The 22,227-nt window shown below is 53.8% G+C and overlaps 1 protein-coding gene across 3 annotated transcripts; it reads left to right on the top strand.

The window, feature by feature from the left end:
* The first annotated feature begins 1,137 nt into the window (after positions 1-1,137).
* On the top strand, positions 1,138-21,943 carry CABP1 (calcium binding protein 1). 3 transcript variants are annotated; one of them, XM_042910552.1, is made up of 7 exons: positions 1,138-1,785; positions 13,855-14,034; positions 17,031-17,061; positions 17,336-17,479; positions 18,504-18,613; positions 18,842-18,989; positions 21,489-21,943. In XM_042910552.1, exons 1-7 carry the CDS (start codon positions 1,138-1,140, stop codon positions 21,512-21,514), a joined length of 1,287 nt encoding a protein of 428 aa, XP_042766486.1. In that variant the 3' UTR covers positions 21,515-21,943. The 3 variants fall into 3 exon arrangements, with proteins under 3 accessions (XP_042766486.1, XP_042766487.1, XP_042766488.1); XM_042910554.1 differs by lacking the exon at positions 1,138-1,785 and adding an exon at positions 9,082-9,281; XM_042910553.1 differs by lacking the exon at positions 13,855-14,034.
* Positions 21,944-22,227: the final 284 nt, after the last annotated feature.

A 22,227-nucleotide genomic window follows, 5' to 3' on the forward strand; every position in this document is an offset into this window, starting at 1 on the left:
TGGCATCAGGGCCAGAGACCAGAACAGGGAGATCCTGGGAGGTTCCCATCCCACCCCTTCCCTTCAAATCTCCAGTATCCCATTACTAAACAAGAGTGGGAGATGGGGCTTCATAAGGTGTAGAGGGAAGGGAACTAGGTTAACTGCACGTGGGCCCTATTCTAAGCCCTCGGCCAGGCCTTTTATGTGCATGGCATCATTGGATGTTACCGAGGAGTTGGTTATGATCATTTACCTGCATTTTAGAGAAGAGAGAGAGGGGGAAAAAAAAAACAAACAAAAAAACCCAAACAAGGTCCAAGAGGTTGATGACACTTGTCCAAGTTACCCAGATGGTAAGTGGCAGAGCTGGGATCTGAGATTCAAACCAGGCCTTTGTGACTCCCTGGCTGCCCACCAAGAGCAGGAATTTCTCTAACATCTGGAAAGACACGAAGGCAGGGGGGAGGGGGGCAACAGCTGGAGGGGTAGCAAATGGCTCCTACCTGAGATTTCATCATCACCAGGCCCTGCAAAGTCCAGGTTACACTGATGCCACCTGGCTTCTCTTCTGCTTTGACAACTGAAAACTCTCTGGCTGATTTGCCAGGGTCATCCTGGTCACACTCCGTGGTACTGGAGTGGATGAAGCGCCCCATAGACGCTCCTTCCAGCGGTGTCCTTCCACGCCATTCTGGCTCCCGTGTCTGTTTACACAGTGCTGTCCTGGAGTGCCTTCACCCTTCTTGGGTCTCCAGTTCATGGCACCTCTCTCTCCTCGTTTCCAAAGTTGTACCCCCTGGGGAGTGCACCCCGCCTGCATTTCTGGAAGTTCCAGCGGTTCCGGGTCACTGTGGGAGCCTCCGGGCGCGTTAAGAGGCACTGCCGCCTACCAAGGTCTGGGCATCTTTGGGGCCATTCGCCGAACCCCTTCCCTAGCGCTCCCGGCTCCGCGCCGCAGTGCCCCCTCCGCCGCCAGAGGCCGCCCGGAAGCGGGGCTCCTCGAGCGCGGGGCGGGGAAAGGGGCGGGGCGCGGCGGTACCTGGGCCGCCGAGGAGCCGGGGGTGGGCTCTTCGGGGACAGCCGGCAGCCCCCCCAGATCCGCACCGCCAGCCGCCGGGAAGCTCGGGGCTCCGGGCGTAGAGGCTGCGCTGTCACATGGGCGGCGGCGACGGGGCCGCATTTAAGCGGCCGGGGGACGGCGCCCGCCTCCAGCGCGTCCTCGGGCTTGGCTCCCGCCGGGCGCCCCGCTCTCTGCCCGCCGGGGGCCCCGCGCCGCGCCGCACCGCGCCGCCCCCGCCGGGCCATGCGAGCGCGGGCCCCGCCGCGATGAGCTCGCACATCGCCAAAAGCGAGTCCAAGACATCGCTGCTGAAGGCGGCGGCGGCCAGCGGGGGCAGCCGGGTTCCCCGCCACGGCCCTGCCCGGGAGCCAGGGCTGCCCGGCCGCCGGCTGCCCGGCACCGGCCCGGGCACGCCGCCGCCGTCCGGGGACCCCAGTTCGCGGAGGCCCCTGTGCCGGCCGGCGCCGCGAGAGGAGGGCGCGCGGGGGAGCAGGCGCGGGCTCCCCCAGGCGCACTGCAGGCCCCGGGAGGCGCTGCCGACCGCGGCGTCCCGACCTTCGCCGCCGTCGCCGCTGCCGCCGGCCCGCGGGCGGGATGGGGAGGAACGGGGGCTGTCCCCGGCGCTCGGCCTCCGGGGCTCGCTGCGAGCCCCGGGTCGCGGGGACTCAGCTCCAGCCGCCGCGTCCGAGGCAGACCCGTTCCTCCACCAGCTGCGCCCCATGCTCAGCTCCGCCTTCGGCCAGGTAAGGGCCGCGCCTCCCGTCCGCGCTCCCGGGAAAGGCGCTCGGGACCCTGCCGCGGCTGCGCGCGCCCACAGCCCTCCTTCCGCTGCCCGCGGCCCCCCAGTCACGCTCCCCGTAGTCCTTCCGCAGCCCTGCGCCCTGGCCGGCACTCCGCCTCCCCCGTGCCTGATTCAGCACCCTGTGCGCTGTCCACGCTCCGGGCCTCTTCTGGGCGAGGCACCAGCGCCTCGCCGCCCTCCACCTGCCAGAATAGGCCAGTCCTGCAAGGGAACGACCGCCACAAACCGTCTGGAGATTTTTGCAGGGGTCCGGAGGGGCGCTCCGAGCAGGTGGCGCCAACTCCGGTCTCCAGCCAAGACTGCCAGTGAGCCACCCAAGGGAGCAAAGGGTTTGGAGTCTGGGAGTCAAGAATGGCTACCGCGGGGACACACAGCCTTGCTTGGGGATGGAAGACACTAGTCATGAGCTGTCGTGGCCCCAGAGACCTGGGAAAAGTTTGGAGAGCTAGATGGAGACTGAAAAATATGAGAAAAGAGAAGGGTCTGGGTGGGCATAGAGGGGCTACACAGAGCTATGGCTCATCGGAACTTTGGGGAGATTTAAGAAGTTGTCACTCCAGGGATGTCACTAGGATGGCGGGTGGGCAGCTGTCAAGTTGTAGAACGTGGAATAACACCCTGGCCTGAGTTGATGTGCATTCTAGGGTCAGGAAGGTCACCAGGGGGTCACCAGTGGCTACTCTGGTTTCCTCTAGGCCTTTCTGTCAAGGGTCATTGGCAGCTGAGCATCCGTTCCCTAATCTAGGTCTACAGTTTGGGATGTGCTGCTGGGGAGCGAGGTTCTCAGAAGGGAACTGTGAACTCCTGCGCAAAGCCAGGGTTTCCTCTAGTGCTGAGTCCATAATTAATTCAAACTCACTGGCACAGCGTTGAGGCAGTTCTGCGGCAGCCGAGGAGGGGTGTAATGCAGAGGTCTGATGGGAGAGTTTGCGTGGTGTCTGGAGGAAGAGGGGCCCTGAGTGTTTCTGTGCTAGGATGTAGTGTAGAGAAGCCGTTTCAAGCTCCTGGCTTGCCATGCTGGATCCGAATTCCACGGAGGCCGTGTGTGTTCTGCTTCAGATCTGCACATTCCTTTTCAAAACACTACTCCGTGGTGGCTGATGCCGGCGGAGGTCTGACATGAAGGCAGCTGCACGTGGATTCGGGTTGCGCGGGGCTGCTGTGTGGTGTGATAGGGCAGCCGTGTGTGGCTTTGTTCCTGTGGGGAGCCCTCGTTAGCCGAGTTAGCTGGAAGCAGTTCTCCAGAGTAGAGATTTGGATGCAGGGCTTTGAGAGTTAGTGCAGCGACATGTTGAGGTGGAGTGGGTCTGGGCTGTGGAGTCAGTGACATCTATTCAAACATTTATCTGATATTTGGGGACATCTACTTTGCCCCAGCATTTGCTGGGACCAGGGAGCCAACAGCGGACAAGATAGCTGCGGTGCTGGCTGTTTGGGAGCTCACCATCTAGCAGTGTGGAGGGGGTAGGTCACGGGCCTGGAAGCACACATTTTCTGGCTGTTTTGCTAGCACTATGCCTTCGTTCCTAGAAAAAGAGTCTTCTTTTTCCAGTCTTCCAGAATTTGCCTTCATGGGCCCTTTGGGAGCTCAGAGCATTTCAGCTGCCTGCTTTCCATCCTCCTTCTACGTTCTTAGTCATTAATAGTCTCAAGCCCGGTGTTCTGAAATGTCACCAGGGTCACCTGAGTCAGGAAGGGCTGGAAGGTCCCATCAAATATTTACGACCTCCGTGTGGGAGCTCTTGCCTCTGGAGCTGCAGACTTTTTCTCTAAAGCTCAGCACATTCAGTGTGGGCTTCCTGCTGACAGCTTTCAGACATCTGCTTGAACAACAACAGCAATAACAACGGAACCTAGCCTGGGACTTTTGTGTCAGGGTCTCCAGTTTTCTTTGCTTCTCTTTGCTTTGAGATTTCTGGCCTTAGAGACAGGGCCAGGACCAAGAGAAGGGAAATGGGATTCTGAATACAAAAACATTCTGATAGAATCTGTTTAGGGCAAAACATAGTCGTGGGGAGGTCTATTTCTCACGTCTCCCAAGTTCTGTTATTTTTTTTAACCTTAAGCAAATTGTGTAACCTTGTTAAAGCCTCTGTTTCTTTACCTGCAAAACTGGGGAAATCATAGTACTTCACTGGATTTTGGGGGAGTTAAATGGAACATGGAGATAGATGTGTACAGATCTTGGCCGAGTGCATGGTTCAGAGCAAGGGCACTATCGATATTAGTTATTATTGCTATTGTTGATTAACTGCTAAGTGCTGTCCCGGACCTTCTTCTTTCCATTTGCAATAGAGTCAGGGAGAGCCAGGGCTCAAAGTGACATTGAAAGGACCAAGCTAGACTCCTACGTTAGGGGGAACAGGAATCAGGATGCTTTCAGTGACCTCCTAGAGCTGCCTGACTGCCTGCAAGGAGATGATGTGGTTTTGAGGTGAAGCCAGGGAATGGTGGTGTGGGAGAAAGAAGAGTTGCAGATTCCAGTCCCAAGTCGGTCACTTCCCATTGCTGTGACCTTGGGTCTGTTATTCTCTCCCTCTGGTCTGGGTTTCTTCCTCCAGAAATGAGACTGACAAAAACTACCTTGCAGAGCTATTAATGAGGGTCACACAAGATTAAGGATGTCAAAATGCCTGGCTTGAGTAGGTGCTGGGAAAAAAGGGCAGCCTTCATTAATGTTATTGTTAATAGAGTAACTATTTGAATGTGGGCCTGTGTAAGATACTTTGAAAGCTGTCTCTGAGCAGGGCAAGAAAGGCCATTAAATGAGCTGAATGACAAGAGACCTTCCCAAGTACCCTCTTTGTGGCCAGCTGAGGACATGCTACCCAGCTGCCTAGAGAGATGCGGCATGAGACATGAACTCAGAATAGGCATGATTTGGGGCAACTCTTGGCATTGGGTTTTGTAAAACTATTTTAAGAACGTTTTTTTTTTTGTTTTGTTTTGTTTTGTTTTGGGTTTTTTTTCTGCTCCTTAGTCTAAGCTGAGGAAGAAACACCCCTTGTAGAGGACGCAACTGTGTATAAAACCCACAGCTCTGTTCCATCTTTTCCCTTTTTCTACCCATAGAGACATCTCTTCTGATTTGACTAGATTAGCCCAATTCCCAAACTGCTTTGCACATAACATGATCACCATATCTAATGAGCAAATGACCAGTATCTCTAGCCTCTGGTCTGCAGAGGTTTCTTAGTTCCTATAGTTCAGATGAGGGAGGGAGACTATATGGAAGCTTGGGTCCTAATAGATTCAATCGTACTAGGTCTGTGTTCCTAGGATGAGGGCTGTGTATTTTGTTCATTCCTGCCCTGCCCAGTCTCTCCCTACTGCTCTCTCGGAGGGCTGGGATACCCTCTTGCCTTTCATCGGGGGCCTGGGGAAAATGAAAGAGGAGGTCAGCTTGGGGTTAATATCAATCCTATACAGTCCTCCAGGACATCCGCTTTGGCCTTTAGCTGTTTTGGGGAAGCAACAAGAGTGGCCTGAGACCTCCGTCAGGAGCTCACTAAACATTTGCCAAAGTATCTTCTCATGATCTTATCTTCACAGCAGTCTGTGAAGGTTGGCATTATCCTCCCCCCACTCCCCCCACCCCCATTTTAGAGATGAGGAAACAGGCTCGAGAGAGGGGAGTGGCTTGTCCAAAGGTCACACAGTAAGTAAATGGCAGGGCTGTGATCTCTGAAGAACCTGCCTGTGCTGCTCCATGCCAGTTCAGTGGGGAGTCACATAAGTGTGTTTCCTATTTGTCAGAAACATCCACAAAGCACCTCTTAGGTTATGACCCAGCTTTCCCTGAGTGTGTTCACACCGGGCTGTCATCCAAGCTCAAATGCTGGTGATAGAACTGATCAGGGCTAGAGGCCAGCCTCCCTCCTAATCAGGAATAATCAGCAAAGGGTTTATCCTTCTCATCCCTCTGATCCTATTATTCCATTCCAGAACTCAAAGTGTAGGCTTCTGGAGGCCCAGGGGCTGCTGTCCCAGTGAAGAGGGATGGGAAGGTGGGGCCACATGATATGCTCCTTAGAGAAGCCCCCACTGTTTGATCCTTTTATTTTTTTTTAATGTTTTTATCTATTTTTGAGAGACAGAGAGAGACAGAGCGAGTCGGGGAGGGAGCAGAGAGAGAGAGAGAGAGAGAGGGAGACACAGAATCCAAAGCAGGCTCCAGGCTCAGGGCTGTCAGCACAGAGCCCAATGCGATGCGGGCTCCAACTCAGGAGCTGTGAGATCATGACCTGAGCTGAAGGTGGACGCTCAACCGACTGACCCACCCGGGTGCCCCGATCCTTTTAAAAAATTTCTCCTAAAGGTCAAACCACCTGCTCCCTCTAGATCACCAGTTATCCTATGGTCACTCAGGACCACCATAACCTGACCTGTCCAGCCCAAAATAGCTTAAGCAAGCTCTGAGTTAGAATCCCTGAATCCCTTGCTGCCTTAAGCCTCAAGCTAGCAGCATCCTTCCCCCTGAAGAAGGATGGGGTTTCTTCAGAGTGCATGACTCTTTCCATAGGGGCCTGTTTTTGCCATTTCCCGTCTCCTGTTTCCAAGGACAGGCGTATTCCAAGGTTGACAAATGGGGGCTGTGCTCTGGGCTGGCCTGCAGGGGGCAGAAGTCACCAGGTCTGACTGAGTGGGTGTTTTGCTGAGTATGGGGGAAGGGAGCGCACAGCTGGCCCTTTAAGATCAATCCTGGGCAGGGGAAGGGGCACCTTCTAGGTGCCTGGCACTGTGCCAAGCCCTTTGTGTGTGTATTATCTCATTAACTGCTCACAACAGCCCAAGAGGGAAGGGTTATTAGTGTACCCATTTTATAAAGAAACTGAGGCTCAAAGAGATTCACAAATTTTCAAGGTCATAGAGTTTGCTAGGCGGAAGGGCAAGATTTGAACCAGGTCAGCCGGCCTCTGCTTTCCAAGCTCTTAGCATCCGTGTCAGTGGTCTTCAACACTGGCTGCAGATTACATTTACCTGGAGCACTAAACACCACCAATGTCTGGAGCTTACCTACACCTATTAAACCAGAATCTCTGGGGAGGCTCCCCAGAGATTCTCAGCTTCAGCTAGCATTGAGAATCTCTGCTTGATGCTGTGGCTGCCTTTCCGTGTATCTGCCCAGGTAGTTAATATGAACTGGGTCTGTACCTGAAACCTAACCCAACTTCCCTCTGGGGTCCCTGGTGAGCCCCAGCTTTTCAAGAGTTTGCAGATGGTTGGTGTTCTAGGTTTGACCTCCAAGTCTTTCCGAAACCCCCAGACTAAGTCGGATTCCTCTGTCTCACATTCTCGGAGGTTTTGTGTTTCCCCTTCATAGCATTTACCTGAAATGTAATTAAATAAGTGCCTTCCTAGCTCTTTAATAGCTCTCGCCTGCCTGCTAGAGCGTAAGCTCCCTGAAAGCAGGGACCGTGTTTATCTTGTTCTCCCCACAGCATTCCCAGAGCCAGGCACAGTGACTGGCACACAAACACTGGACAAATGTTACTTCCTCCTTCCATTTTAATAATTACTCTCTGAGTATCTACCATGCGCCGGGTACTTGCCCACATCTGCTTTAGAAGCAAGATAAGGGGAAACCCCATTTTTCCAGGCAAGGAAACAGAAGCTCTGGAATGTGAGAAGTCAGAAGCTGGCAGACCCTTCTCATGCACCTGAGTCTCGTGACCCTGACCCCCCTGCCCCGCAGAGGGGCTGCTTTGTGCTCTCTTCTGGAGGAACACGTCTTTGGAGAAGACACTTATGTTAGCTGCTCACTCATCTGTTTCATCTCCCCGGTGTTTTTCCTGCCCTTTGGGAGTCAACGCCTCCCCGGTCTCCTCCCTCTGTCCTCAGGGGCTGCCCCTCCTTCTCCGTACCCCCCCTCTGGAGGTTTGGCCCAAACAAGGCTGCTGAGTAACTCCCCTGATTAAACCGTTCCATCGTCAGCAGCAGCGCAGACGTCAGGAGCTATCCAGGGACTTCCTCCCCCGGCTCCCTGGGAGCGAGCCTGTGGCACCTTCTGGGCTGCGCCCCACCCACTCCCCTAATGGGGCTTCTGACCAGCCACTCAAGCTGGACAAAAAAATCCCTGGGAAAGCAGCCTCCCTGGACTGAAAACTCTTTCAGCGACCCGTGAAAGGGTTTTTGCACCGGGGCCGAGAAAGAGTTCGCCTTCCCAACCTGCCTCTGGTGCCCCCTGCTGGGAAAAGCTGGCTGCAGGGGGGAAACAGGGACGCCTCCTCTCTTGGGTCATCCGGCTCCGCCTGTAGGTCTTGAATGTAACATCTGAGGCTTGAGATGAGTTCACATCAAACCTGGAACCCAGAGGGACGAGGAAGAGCCACTCACCTAAAAAAGTTCCAGTCGTGGGACCTCGAAGACCACTCTGACAAGGGCAGCCTCTCAGCTTTGCACCCAGAGGAAGCCCGTGACAGATCTTCACTCAGGATTAGGCGGAGGATGGTTAGAGGGGTCACAGCCCTGGATCACACCTCTACCGGCACTGCCTCCATCATGCCCCCCGCCCTCCCGGTGGTCTCTTGGTTTCCCTTGGGTCGGAGAGACCTGACATAGCAAAGGGAGCGAAGGACCTGATCACTGCTGTTGGCTCAGCTTCCAGCCCCGGAGCCTCATCCCCTTTTGGTAACGAGGCAAGTGTGAAAAATGGAGCGTGATGGGGATGTCACAGGATCTTCCAGGCCTTCAACTGGAACTGCCTGCTCTCAATCCAGCTGTGATTGCCAGGGGGCAATTAGGATGTGTGTCTGTCCCTGAGTTCTTGTGTGTGTGTGTGTGTGTGTGTGTGTGTGTGTATGCAAGCAAGCACAAGGCTGGGAGCTGGGAGGCACCCTGGCTTTGGTAGCCCAAACTAGCCTGCTTCCCCTTCTGGGTCTGCTGGCCTAATTCCCAGCTGCAGCTGCCATTCTGGGCCCCCCTCCCTGAAGCAATCTCCCTGCAGATTTGGCAGCAGGAGAGGAGGGGCTGAGGGAAGGGAAATGAACCGGAGAGAGGACTGAGCTCTAATCTGATGTAGATGATCCGGCAGCTTTCCCCAGCTTGCTGCCCTCTGCCATCAGCTCTCCAGGCGATTTTCTCTGTGCCCTGCCCTCTCCCCTCCTGCCTTCGTGTCCTTAAGAAAGTGCCCAGAAAGTTAAACCCACACACACAAACATATACACAATCCACAAAAAAAAAAAAAAAAAAAAAAAAAAAAAAAAAATCAGAGAGCAGGCAGACGAGTAAGAGAGCACGCGCGCAGGAGAGAGGGCTCAGAACGGTCCAGGAGGAAGAACCGCGCAGGCAGATGGAGGCTGGGGTTGGCTGTGACAGGGACTAAGGTCTCTTAGTCCCCAGGAGTCTCCTTCATGGACCCGGGGATCCTGAGAGGGGCTGCCTCAGCTTAGGATGGGCAACTGTGTCAAGTCTCCACTGAGAAATCTCTCAAGGAAGGTATGTTTCTGGAGTTCCCAAGATCTGGGGCAGGGGAGGGGGCATCTTGCCATCTGTGCCAGAGTTGGGGACGGAGGGGGTGGGCATCTGAAGCTTGCTACCCTTTCCGTGGGTTCTATCTAGAGCTGTTTCCCTGCCTCAATCTCTAGATTCCCTCCGATCCCAGTTTTCTGTGTCTCAGGCTCTGCGCTGAAGTTGGGACTTAACAGCTGCATGGGGGGCTGTGTTTGGGAATTAGCACAAGATTTAGGAAAGAAACCGAAGAGTTCCTGGGCTACAAAATAAAAAGCACAGATCCACAGCATGTGAGTGACCGGACCTTCCTGGGGCTGGTAGGATCAGAAGAGGGTTGAGCTGGGCTTTGCCTCTGTTGCTGCTGAGGTTCCTTCCCAGCCGTAGGACCAGGGACTCATTCCTCTCTTTGAGGGCATCTGGCCCTCTCTCTGGTGGTCTCTAAACCTTCAGAATTGTGGGTTTTGAAGTCAATCGCATTGCTACTGGGGTATCCCCTGCCACCCTCAATAATTCTTGAATCAGGTTAGAGAATCTCAACTAGGACCAGCTGGTTCAGAGCCCCAGATTGTTTCCACTGAGAAACAGGATGTTGAGCAAAGGTGTCTGTAAGTCGCTTTGTGTAGTGGATTTATTGCTTATATACCAGGATGATATCCTTTTGCAAGAATTCCTTTTGGAAAGCAAATCACCACCTCCAAGACATTTTTCATGCAAAGCTGGGCTTACATCTATAGGGTTTTGCTTTAAATGGGCTCTGCTTGTATTTCTAGCCCTCTGTAGCTAAGCCATAGAAGAAACTCATGGATATTATTTAAAGGAAGGAGGAATGATAGGGATGTTTTCTTCCAGTTCTTTCATTTTCCAGATAAGGAACTTGATTGCCACTCAGGTAAAGTGACTTACCGAAGGTCTCAGGTTAACTAATGGCATCTCTGTCCCTAACCCCATACTACCTCCTGGGTCAGTTTGATAGTCTCTTCATTTAGGAAATTTTGAGCCTCTTTGCTCATCATCTTCCTCATTTAGCTAAGCTGCTCACACCAAATTCCCTCTCATCTCCACTGTTCCTTGGATCCTTTCGAGGGTTGACTGTTTCTTCTGTGCACACAGCCCCATCAGCTGTCATCTTAGGAGGGGATTTGGCCTCCACGCAGTTGCAGAGAAGCAGAAACTGACCCGAATTAGTCTAGAGGACCACAGGCTGAAAGCCTCCCCCCCGCCCCGGGTTCTGTCCAAAGGTTAAAGAGGTGAACTTAAGAACAAGATCTATCCCTCTGTTCTACCTCCCCTCTTCTCTCTGTACACAGCAGAGGGTTTAAGAGCCAGACTTCTCAAATCTGTTCTTTCCAGCCATGTGACTTTGGGCAAGTTACTTGACCTCTCTGGACCTCAATTCCCTTGTCCATCAAGTGGAAATACTAATATTTGCCTCCCAAGGTGATTGTCAGAAGCAAATAAAAGTGCTGTGCCCACTGCCCAGAACCGAGTCCTCAATAAATGGTAATTAGTATTATTATCATCATGATCCTAATGTTTCCACTCTGGGTTTTCTTAGGATGGGGATGGAGGATAAAAAGAAAATAGGAGAGGTTTTGAGTCCACGGAATAAGGTAAAAGACAATAAAACTTCTTGCATTCAATTTCATTTTTCTTTTTGTAATAACAGCAGTTGCTTTCTTCTGAAAAGCCACAACACACCCAGCCTCTGTGATCTCGTTTGCTCTTTTCCACCAGGTAGTTCTCTTGGCTCTTTTATAGAGCAAGGAGCTGGGCTTAAGAGCGTTCCTAAGGTCACACAGCCGAGTGGAAGCGGAGTGGAGATTTTGGAAACGCTGGTCTGTGTGAATCCATAGCTGGTATTTTCTTTTTATTTTTGCCTCTGTGAGAGGCTGCGTCTCTCTCCTGCTGTCAGAAATGTTATTCGTAGATCCCCGCACCTGACCTTCCAGGTCGTCCGGATTCCCACTCACTGCAGCCATTCCTTCCTTCACCTCGCCAAGCGCTTGCTCACTTACTCCCCCGCTGCTTGAATACCTTCCAAGTGAGAGGAAGCTTTGACCTGCCTTCTCTTAGCCAGCTCGTGTTGTTAGAAAGCTGTAAGGTCATGAGGCAGGCTGACCCCTCCTGTTGCCATGCTCCTCTCGGGGAGATGTCCCCTCGGTGCCAGGGGACATTGTCAAGCCGCTGCCCACTTGGCTTCCTGAGCGTGGTAGCCGGGGGGCGCGTAATGGGGAGAGGCGGCCTGCTCCGGGCTCCGTGTGGGGCAGGACCAGGCTGTCAGGTGCCATCACTGGCCGGGGGAGAACAGCAGCCTCCCGGGGCGACTTGGTGCCAGGCAGTATTATGATCAAGAGACGCAGTGGAAATTCCCCAGCCACCGCGGGTCCCTTCTTCGTGGGAACACATTCTTCTCCATCCTTCTCCGTTCTTTCCTGATTGGCAAATATTCTCCCACTTCCTCTGGAGCCAGAAGTAAATGCCTTCTGGCTCCCGGCACCTCTTATGTTGCATCTCCATCATCGCAGTTGTCCTTATCATCGTCATTGTCATCCCCATGGCAACTCCATGCATTTGGCTCTTACAGTGCTCCAGGCACTGTGCAATAGCTCATTTATTTCTCACGAGAATCCTGCGAGGGGCCGCGTGTATCCCCGCCGGACTGAGAAGGAACCCAGAGCACAGAGAGGTGCAGTCACTTGCCCAAGGTCACATAGCAAGCAAGGGGCGGGGCCAGAATTTGTCCCCGAGACTGTTGGAGTCCAGAGCCAGGGTACTAAATCTCTTCTCTGAGCTCTGTGCCTCCGCTGTGCTGCCTCCTCCTTCCTGGCTTGTGCTCATCTGAGCCAAGTGTACGAGACTCAGCCAGAAACGAAAAGGCAGATTCTCTGCACACATCTCGGGAGCCTGTTTCATGGGGTCGAGCCGCTGTCTACTGCCAACATTCCTCTGAGCCAGCCTCCCAGTTGGGAAGGTCTCTCTGGATTTGCCCTTGCTCTAGCCTGGGTCCTGGGATCCTGTGAGAGTATGGCTGAGGCCCTGAACTCTTTCAGACATTAAACCAGAATGGCCCTCGGTCTGCCTGACCTCTCTGAAGTTCTGAGACAAGCAGAGACCCAAACCTATTGCATTCACTGAACTTGGGCCTTGCCCTGAGCATGAATTGCTGCCTCCCCTCTGAGGAACCAGGATACTGCTCCTGCCTCTCTAGGCCTGGGAGAGGCTTAGGAGGTTGGAAGGGAGTCTAGTCTGGAGCCCCAGAGCGCGGGGCTTTGGGGAGAAGATGCACTGGAGGAGAGGGGAGATGATGTAAGCTGGGAGAGACTGTTCAGGTTCTCAGCCTGGGAGGACAGGCCGCCCGCTACATCACAGGAACTTCTCCTGGGCATGACCTTCTGTGAGCTGGAGGAACCTGGCAGCAAGTGGGGTACAGTAGGACAGAGGGTAGGGTGGGCAGCTCTGGGGTTCTTGGGCAAAGACGGCCCTTCAAGTTTCAGCTGCTCTGTTTCTCCTTGAAAGGTTTGCCTCTAAGTCCAAGCTCATCCAAGCTCAGGACTGAAGGCAGAGTGCCCTGGCCTGGATCCTGGGGGGCCTTGGGCATCCTGGGGAGGCCAGGGTGGACTAGAATGTTGTGTCTGGATGCTGCTGTTGTCCTAAGGGGACCGTCTGTGGGGGGTGCTGACTTTTTATAGCTGCATGGGAACTGTCAGGGAGGAGGAGAGGAGGGCCAGGGCCTGAAAGCACAGCTATATTCGGTAAGCGGAGAGAGGGCCCCTGCCTCAGCCTCTAGAGGCCGGGCAGGCTGGGCCAGGCAGGGAGCCAGAGACAGGAGGGGGAAGAAGGAGAGCTGCTGGGGGCAGAGAGCGTCTAGTCTTGAGGCAGCAAACCGGGTAGACTCTGACCCTCGGATGGGCTTTGCTTGGCCCAGCTGAAGGTCTGGAAACCTTGGGCTGAGTTAAGTAGCACTGTCCTTCGGAGAGGACAGTCCCCCCTCTTGGTTATGTCGGCTAGGCTCATGTGTTTGCACCTGCCAGTCCGGCAGCCTACCCGAGCCTGCTCTGTGTGTTCCCAGCTCTGATTGTCGTCACTGCCTTCCAGTGGGGTCTGTTGAAGGCAGGGACAAAAGTCAGTTTGGGAACATCTTGGGCAAGGACCGTATTCATTAGTCTCTGAGCGAGCACTTCCCATTGGCTGGAACAGAAGCCTCCCTCTGCCTCCTTCTCTTTCTAATCTTCTGCATGCATGCGAGTGTGTGATTTTGTGCATGTGTGTGTGTTGTGAACACATGTGTGCCCGTGTTCCACACGACGGGTGTCACACCCAGCTCTCCCCGGAGCATCCGTTTCAGGCAAGGATCAGAGACTCCATTTCTTGAACCAGTTTCACTCCTGCCTCCCATGCATCCCGAGAGCTCTCCGAACCCTACTGTCTGACTCTCCAGGGTCTCCTCTTGAGGAGAGCCCCTTCTAGGACCAGCAGCCAGGCTGAGGCCAGGAGGGCCGGTTGGGCAGGGAGGTGACGCCCTTGCCTCTCTTTTGTATTTGCTTGGTGCTGGCTGAAGATGCGCCAGGAGGAGAAGAGCAGCTACACAGTGGTGCAGACGAGCGAGGAGGGGCTGGCGGCCAGCGGCGAGCTCCCAGGACCGCTCCTGATGCTGGCCCAGAACTGCGCGGTCATGCACAACCTGCTGGGCCCTGCCTGCATTTTCCTGCGCAAGGGCTTCGCTGAGAACAGGCAGCCTGTACGTAAGTTGGCCCCAGTGGAGCCTCACTCGACTTGCCTTCAAGGGCATAACGAGGTGCTGGGAAGAAGAGGGGCCCAGTACGCAGCAGCAACCCGTGTCCCCTAATGGATGTACCCCAAACCCTCAACTTGGGAATCTGACCCCCAAAGTTTCCCACCCATGGCTGCAAAGCACTGGTGAGTCTACATCCACCAGCAAGAAGTAATAACAGCAGCTCATGTTTTTTGTTTGTTTGCTTGTTTTTTGTTTTTTGGTTTTTTTGTGTGTTATTTTTGAGCACTTGCTATGTGCAAGGCACTGTGCTAAGTGCTTTGGTGCATCTCTTCAATTAAGTCTCAGAGCAACCCTGAGAGGTAAGTACTATGATCATCCCCATTTGGCAGATGAGGAAACTGAGTCAAGGAGGTAACTCGAGATGACAGCTAGTGGGAGGCAGAGGTAGGGCTCGAACTTTGGGAGTCTGACTCAAGGGTTTCCTGTACTCTTAACAACCCTCCTGAATACAATGTCCAGTACTTCCTACAATAGTGGAAATATTCTATAATTGATGCTGTCCAATATAGTAGCCACCAGCCACACGTGGCCATTGAGCTTTTGAAATGTGGCTAGTGCAACTGGGGAACCGAATTGTTAATTCTATTTGGTTCCAATTCCAATTCCGATAGCCACACGCGGCTACTATATGGGGCAACCTCCTTTAGGTATCCGAGCGGTCACCGGGAGAGGGTGATAATAATAATGTCACCAATACGAATGTATGAAGGTTCCATTTATTGAATGCCACACACTAAACACTTTATTTTTTTTAAGTTTATTTATTTTTGAGACAGAGACTGTGAGCAGGGGAAGGGCAGAGAGAGAGGGAGGCAGAGAATCCCAAGCATGCTCTGTGCTGTCAGTGCAGAGCCTGACATGGGGCTTGAACCCATGAACTGTGAGATCATGACCTGAGCCAAAATCAAGAGTCGGATGTTTAACAGACTGAGCCACCCAGACGCCCCCTAAGCACTTTATATATCTTGTCTCACGGGATGCTCACAAAGGTCTTATTAGGTGGGTACCAGTATCAACCCATTTTATTGATGAGACTATGGCTCAGAGAGCTGAAGTGACCTACCCAAGGCCCCACAGCTAGCAAGTTGCAGATCTGGGCTTTGCACTTGAGTTTGTCCAACGCTAGAGGCCAAGATCTTCTCCCAGACCACATAAGCTGGGGAGAAAGGGGTATTCGTGTGCTGTATTCCCATCTCACCCCTGGGGATGGTGCTCATGGTTTCCCTGTCACCTCGGTGGGCATCCCTGGCCCTGCTTCACACAGCAGAGTGTGTGATCCAGGGGCCAGCTCCCAGGACTCAGCCAGACCAGCACCACCACAGGCACCTGGAGAGGGGTACCTGGCCTTCCTGCTCCTGGCTCTGGCTGTGCACGAAGCAGAGGGGGCTGCCCTGGGGGTCAGCAGTACCCTATTCCCCTCCAGTCCTGCAGAACTGGGTCCTGGAAAAGTGGAAGCCTGCTTGAGGCTTGAAGGGGGGGCGGGGAAAGGACTCATGTCGAAGTGACTTATCCTAGCCAGTGTCCTCTGCGTGCATATGGACACACATACACTCACCTACTCGCTCACTTCGCTTACCGGGGGTACAGGGCATGGCAAAAATCATCCTTTTCGGCCACCCAAGATCCAAGTCTGATTAGGAAGAGAGTGACGACAATGCACCGTGACAGGCTTTTACGGTGGAAGTCCCGACAGTCATCTTGCAGAGACACGCATACCTTCAGTGAATCCTGCCCTCAGCTAGAAATACTACCTGAGGGCTGGATAGCTTGCAGCCTGCTCAGCCCCGGCTCATGTACACTCTCAACACTGTCCTGCCACATTTAGCCACTCCTGAGCACAGGGTCCTGTGCACCTGGTTGTCTCATAAGGGGTTGCTCAGCAGCCCCTTTCTAGAAGATTCTCAGATTTTCCGGAGCTGGGGTCCCTTGACCCAGGGCCAGTTTACAGTGGGTGGGCCTGCCCTGACCATGTGGGCTGGAACAGCCTGCGTGCACAGCTGAGATGCCTCACGCTCACTGTGGCCCACCTGCGTGTCTGTGTTCACGATAGGCGTGCCCACACCTGGTATGTGCTTCCTCAGGGGGGCACGCCCTGCCCCACGTTCCTCCTGCCCAAGGACGGAGAGCTGTGACAGGGAGGATGGGCCCAGTGCGCCAGTTTTGGAGCTGATTGAACAGGTCCAGTGGGGCATCAATTTCGTGCCAGTCTGTCTGCCTCCTGGGAAGGCCTAGGGTGACTGGCACCTCACCAGCCAGAGCTTACCCCATGCGTCCTCTGGGCCTGCTCTTGGGAGACCTCGCCGCCATCTGTTCAGATGCCTAGACCCAGGGTTTCCTTGACTCCCCAAGGAGATCTGGGCACTGCTTGAAGCTGGAGATGTGTGCTTTGGACCCTGGCAGCAGCCACTGGCACTGGCGGCCCCCAGGGTCCTATGCTGTGTCCCGTGACAGGGCCAGGTGTAGGAAGGGGGTCAAACTGGAGAAGGTGGGCCGTGCCCAAGCAGCAGGGCACAGCCTGAAGTCTACCTCCACACCCTTGGCTCCTCTTCCTCCTCTTCCTCCCTGTCTAGTCCCTGCTTTCTGTCCTTCCAGCCCCTCCCTCCTCCCATCGCCTTGCAGATTTCCACACTGTTGTGACCTCCCGCCCACCCTGCTTTATTTACAGGTTTTTGCCTCCAGACCAGCTCTGTTCCCTGACACATCCTTGTGTCTGGAATGGGGACACAGAGGTTCTCTGCCCAGGCTGGATGGGGCTCTGGGGTCCCTGGGCATCTCCCGTGTCTATGGGAGATGTGGGGCTGCAGCTTTTTCCCTTGAAGACGTGGTCCAGGCATGCGTCCCACTCGGTGCTTGCTGTCCCTTGGATGGCCTCCAGGTTGGGCATTTTGTAACTTCTAGGTCGCTCGCAGCTGCTAATAGGACACTTTCTTTTGTTTCAGGACAGATCGCTGCGGCCAGAGGAGATTGAAGGTAAGACGCAGCCCCTTAGGGGAAAGGGTTGCTCAGCTCTCCAGGCAGTTGAGGGAAGGGAGATTGGTGGGAAGAGAGGCAGAGACACGTTGGCTTCCTGGGAACAAGGCCTGGTACGGGGCTGGGTATCCTCTGTGGAGTCAGCTGTCAGAGGAGCGCCGTCCTGGCAGCTCCAGGGTCTGGCTCTCCGGGCCAGTGGGCACCCGGGCTGCCTCTGATCAGAGGCTCTGTGGATCCCACCCCCAGCCATGCCCACTTTTATTCTGTTCCTCAGAGCTCCGAGAGGCCTTCAGAGAATTTGACAAGGACAAGGATGGCTACATCAACTGCCGGGACCTGGGCAACTGCATGCGTACCATGGGCTACATGCCCACCGAGATGGAACTTATTGAACTTTCTCAGCAGATCAACATGAACCGTGAGTCCCTCCTCTGGGCACCCTCTTCCCTTCCCGTCCCCGCCCTCCAAGTCCTCTGCAGTCACACAGGCCCTGGGCTTAAGTTCTGGGCCCAGCTCTTTCCAGCTCTGTGACTTGGGGCAAACTACTTACCCTCTCTGAGCCTCCTTTTCCTCACCTGTAAACTGTACAATGAGAGGAGCACAGGAAGTCATTGAGAGACTGTCTGCAAAACAACGCTGTACGTGGCACACGGTGATTGTCGAACAGAAGGAAGTTCTCATTACTGTGTTATTCTCTGTCTTAGTTTTGGGGCTCTCCCAGAAGCAGGCCCCGAAACAAGGATTGGAGTGCAAGCAGTTTATTTGGAAGGTGAAGGGAAGCATCAGCAGGGAGTAGGCAAATGAGACCACAAAGAGAAGGAGCCACAAAGGGTGAACTCTCGAGCCACCAAGCACCATGAGTGGCCAGAGTCTCATTCTGCTAGGCAGCTCAGGGAGTCAGTGTAGCAAGCCCACCTTGAAGTTAAAGCCCTCATCCCTCCAATGGGGGTGTTTCAGCAGTCACTGGCTGAAAGCTGCTGTGAGCAGGGGGTGGGGTGGGTGTTGGTTCTCCACCACTCCTACCTGCTGGGGGATCTTGTTGAACTTGAGCTTCCATTTGCACAACAAGAGTAAGGCTTGGGGCAGGTGGGCCAGGCTCTCATAACTTCTGTTTCTCTCTCCGCCTTTCTGCTCTGTCTCTGTCTCTCTGTCTCTCCGTCTCTGACATTGTTTGCCTGTCTCTGACCCAGTGTGTCTTTCGCCCGTATCTTTCTCTCTATCCACCTCCCGACTGGTTCCCTCCATCTAACCCTGGCCACTCCCCTGAGCCATTCTTTGATAAGCCACCTGTCCATGGTCACCTGTGTGCCCTCATTTGGCCTTTGGTTGTACCCTGGACCCAGCACTGGACCAGTCAAGGAGGGGTTCACAGTGCCTTCCTTTGCTTAGTTAGAGGTGGGGAGTGGTTGGATGGATGACCTAGCCCTTTCCTCTGTCTCCAGTGGGTGGCCATGTAGATTTCGATGACTTCGTAGAGCTAATGGGACCTAAACTCCTGGCGGAAACAGCAGATATGATTGGAGTGAAGGAACTTCGAGATGCTTTCCGAGAGGTAAGTGACGACCACTGGACAGGCACGGGCAGGGTGTTGTTAGAATTCCAACCCCAGGACAGTTACTTGAAAAGAGAAACTAGAGCCCCGGATCACAGGCCAAGGGAAGGAGCTTGGACAGAGAAGAGTCTCGGGGTAAGGGGGGGGTGGGCAATGATGCTAGAGAAGGGGCCCGGTCTTGGGCCCCCCACCTTGTAGCTACCCCTTTCTCCTCCCTGCCCTCTCTAGTTTGACACCAATGGTGATGGAGAGATAAGCACCAGTGAGTTGCGGGAGGCCATGAGGAAACTCCTGGGCCATCAGGTGGGACACCGAGACATAGAGGAAATTATCCGAGATGTGGACCTCAACGGGGATGGACGAGTAGACTTTGAAGGTAGGTGGGGTTTGAACGTGGGAGAGAAGCCAAGGCAGTAGTGGCCATACGTGGAGACTTCCAGCTGTGTATCCATCATGACTCCATCTTTCCATGCCCCTACCCTTCCATTCTTGTACCCCTCCATCTATGCACCCCTGTAATCCACCTTCCCATTCATCCCTTCACCCAACCATCCGTTGGTCCATCTTGCCAAATCTATCTCTCCATCTGTTCCATCCATCTCTTCATGTGTCCATGTGTCTATCCATTCATCCATCTCTAAAAAATTATCCATACAATCATTTATTCATACGTATGTATATGTTTATGTCTGTGTGTATATCTGGTTCCTCAGGCTGAATCCCTCTTTTCTGGGCTTTCGCAGCACCTCAGGCTCACCCTCATCCTTCACACTGCCCCCCACCACGTGCTAGGTGTACCTCTGCTTGACTGAACTTTTTGAGAAGAACACCATTTTCTTTATCTCTGTATTTCCTCATAATTCAGTACCTGGCACATAGCTAATGCTCAGTAAAAGCTTTTGTTTCTTTTTTTTTTTTTTTTAAAGGAATCAGGAATCATTATACTAGCTACCATTTATTGTACATGTATTATGTACCAGTCACCGCACCAAGTACACTTACCTACATTATCCCATTTTATTTTCACAACAACTATCTGGATTGCCACTATTGTGGCCTCGTGTTACATATGAGGAAATTGAAGCTCAGAGAAGTCATAGGACTCGCTTGAAATTGCCAGACTGTTAAGACGCGGAGCTGGATCATAAACCAGGCCTGGGATCTCAACATATGTAACCCTGCAAGATACTGCTCAAGACAGCTATGGGATCTAGGGCAAAAATACAGTAAAACGTTCACTCTGTGCTCCGGGAACTTGCCTTCTGAGCAGAGAGACAAGATAAACATGTACCAGGACGTGCGTGTGTCCAGAACACAAAAGTTGGAAGGCCTTTTCTGGGGAGCACTTAGACTCAAGTTTGAGGAGAGTGTGGCTATGTGGAAAGAAGGCTTTGCTGCCACCAGATCTGAAAATTTCAGGTTGCCCGTGTCCCGGTAGTGCCCCCTCACAGATGACAGCCCTTCCCTGCAAGCCCAGCATCCCCCATCCATTCTGCTCGTATGTATTGCATACATAGTATGTATACCTACTGTGTGTTGAGATCTGCCTTGAGAGCCCAAGACCAGCAAGGAAGACAGATGCCAACGCTGTAGTCCCTGCTGTTTTGGGAGAAATACAGTGAGCTGTGGAGTACAGGGGCGAGGCATCTTGCCAAGCTGGAGGGGGGATCAGGGAAGGTTTCCTGGAGGAGGCTATAAATAAATAGAGCTCTAAGAGATGAGTAGGAGCCACCAGGTGAAGCAGAAGGAAAGGGTATTTACCCAAATGAATTGAAACTTAGGTCCACACAGAAACCTGCACACAGATGTTTATAGCAGCGTTACTCATAATTGCCCAAACCTGGAAGCAACCAAGATGCCCTTCGGTTGGTGAGTGGATAAAGGGTGACAATGGCATATTATTCACACTAAAAATAAATGAGCCATCAAGCCGTGAAAAGACACGGAGAAATCTTAAGTGCATATCGCTAAGTGAGAGAAGTCAATCTGAAAAGGCTACGTAGTGTGTGATTCCAACTGTATGACATTCTTGAAAAGATAAAACTATGGAGACGGTGAAAAGATCAGTGGTTGCTAAGGGTTGTGCGGTGGGGGAGGTATGAATAGGTGGAGCACAGAGGATTTTCAAGGCAGTGAAACCGTTCTGTATGACACTGTAATAGTGGATACACGTCATCATACATTCGCCCCAACCCACAGAATGTGCGGCACGAAGCCTGAACTTGAATGTTGCTGTGGCCTCTGGGTGCTAATGCTGTGTCAGCGTGGGTTCATCGATTAGAACAAATGTCCCACTCTGGTGCCGGATGTCGATAGTAGGGGAGGCCGTAGGCTGGGAAGGCAGGGTGCACATGGGAACTCTGTACTTTCTGCTTAATGTTGCCGTGAACCTAAAACTGCTCTAAAAAAAAAAAAAAAATCAAGTCTAGTTAAAAGAAAAAGAAGAGAGAGGGGACGAGTGCAGGCAAGCTGAGAGGTGGAGGGAGAGTGAGTGTGCCAGCTGCACCGACAGGGAGATCCGTGTGTGGTTGGAGCGAAATGGATTGGGGGTGAGCTTGTGAGAGCCGCGTCAGCTGGGGCCACAGCTGGGAGGGCCTGGAGGTCACATCAGGATATTGGACGTTATCCAGTGGGGAGCCTGGGAGGTTTCAGAGGGGTCAGGTATGCAGATGAGAAAGCCCCCATCCTGGGGCCCAGCTGCTGTGCGCAAGATGGACTGGGAGAGACCGGAGGGCCGTAGGGGACCAGCCCCGAGGTAGGAGCTATGTCAATGGAGGGGGGGGCGCTCAGATCCGAGGGAGACTTGGAGGCTGTGTCCTGAGCTGGGCCTGACGGCTCCTTTCTCCCCACCCGGTCCTGTCCTGTGCCCTCCCAGAGTTTGTCCGGATGATGTCCCGCTGAGGCCGTGAGGGCCCCTCCAGGACTGCCAAGCTCCCCCCCGGGCGGGAGAAGAGGAGCCAGAGCGCGCCTCACCCCGCCGTAGCCGCCGAGAGCCCAGGATGGACTGGCGGAAGGGGCCTGCCTGCACCCCAGGGAGGTGCCCACCCTGGACCCCCCTCCCCTCCGCACTGTGAAAGACTCACAACTCCTGCAACTGGAAAGGGGGGCGCCCGCCGACGAGGAGGCCACAGTGCCAAGCCAGCAGAGGTCACGCCGGGCGCCAAGTGCCATGGACCCAGCCGCTGCCGGTGGGGTGGGCCAGGGAGCCTGCCAGCAGCCCCCCCGCACAGCATGTCCGCCCCAGGGCAAAGCCTCTCGCCGCCCTCCTTAGCTCTGTGCCCGTCCCAGCTCGCCACAGCCCTGTTCTCTCAGAACCAATAAAAATATTTCCAAGACAAGGGCAGCTGTGGGGGTCTTTGCTTCTCGGGCCCGTGCAGATGGCACACATTTCCTGAGTACTGACCGCATGCCCAGAGCTGGCTGAACAGTCCTGTATTCAACATGCATTTATTGAGCACCATCAGGTACCCCTTCTCATCTCAGAAGCCGGGACCTTATGCCTCTAGCTGAAGGGGAGCCTGGGGGATATAGTGATTTAGCTGGGTACCCAGTTGCCCCAAACAAAGTCAGGCTCTCAAAGAAAAGGAGACTAGAAATTGGGTAAGCATCTAGCA

This window comes from Panthera leo, chromosome D3, assembly GCF_018350215.1.
Source record: "Panthera leo isolate Ple1 chromosome D3, P.leo_Ple1_pat1.1, whole genome shotgun sequence".
In the NCBI taxonomy this organism is placed as follows: Eukaryota; Metazoa; Chordata; class Mammalia; order Carnivora; family Felidae; genus Panthera; species Panthera leo.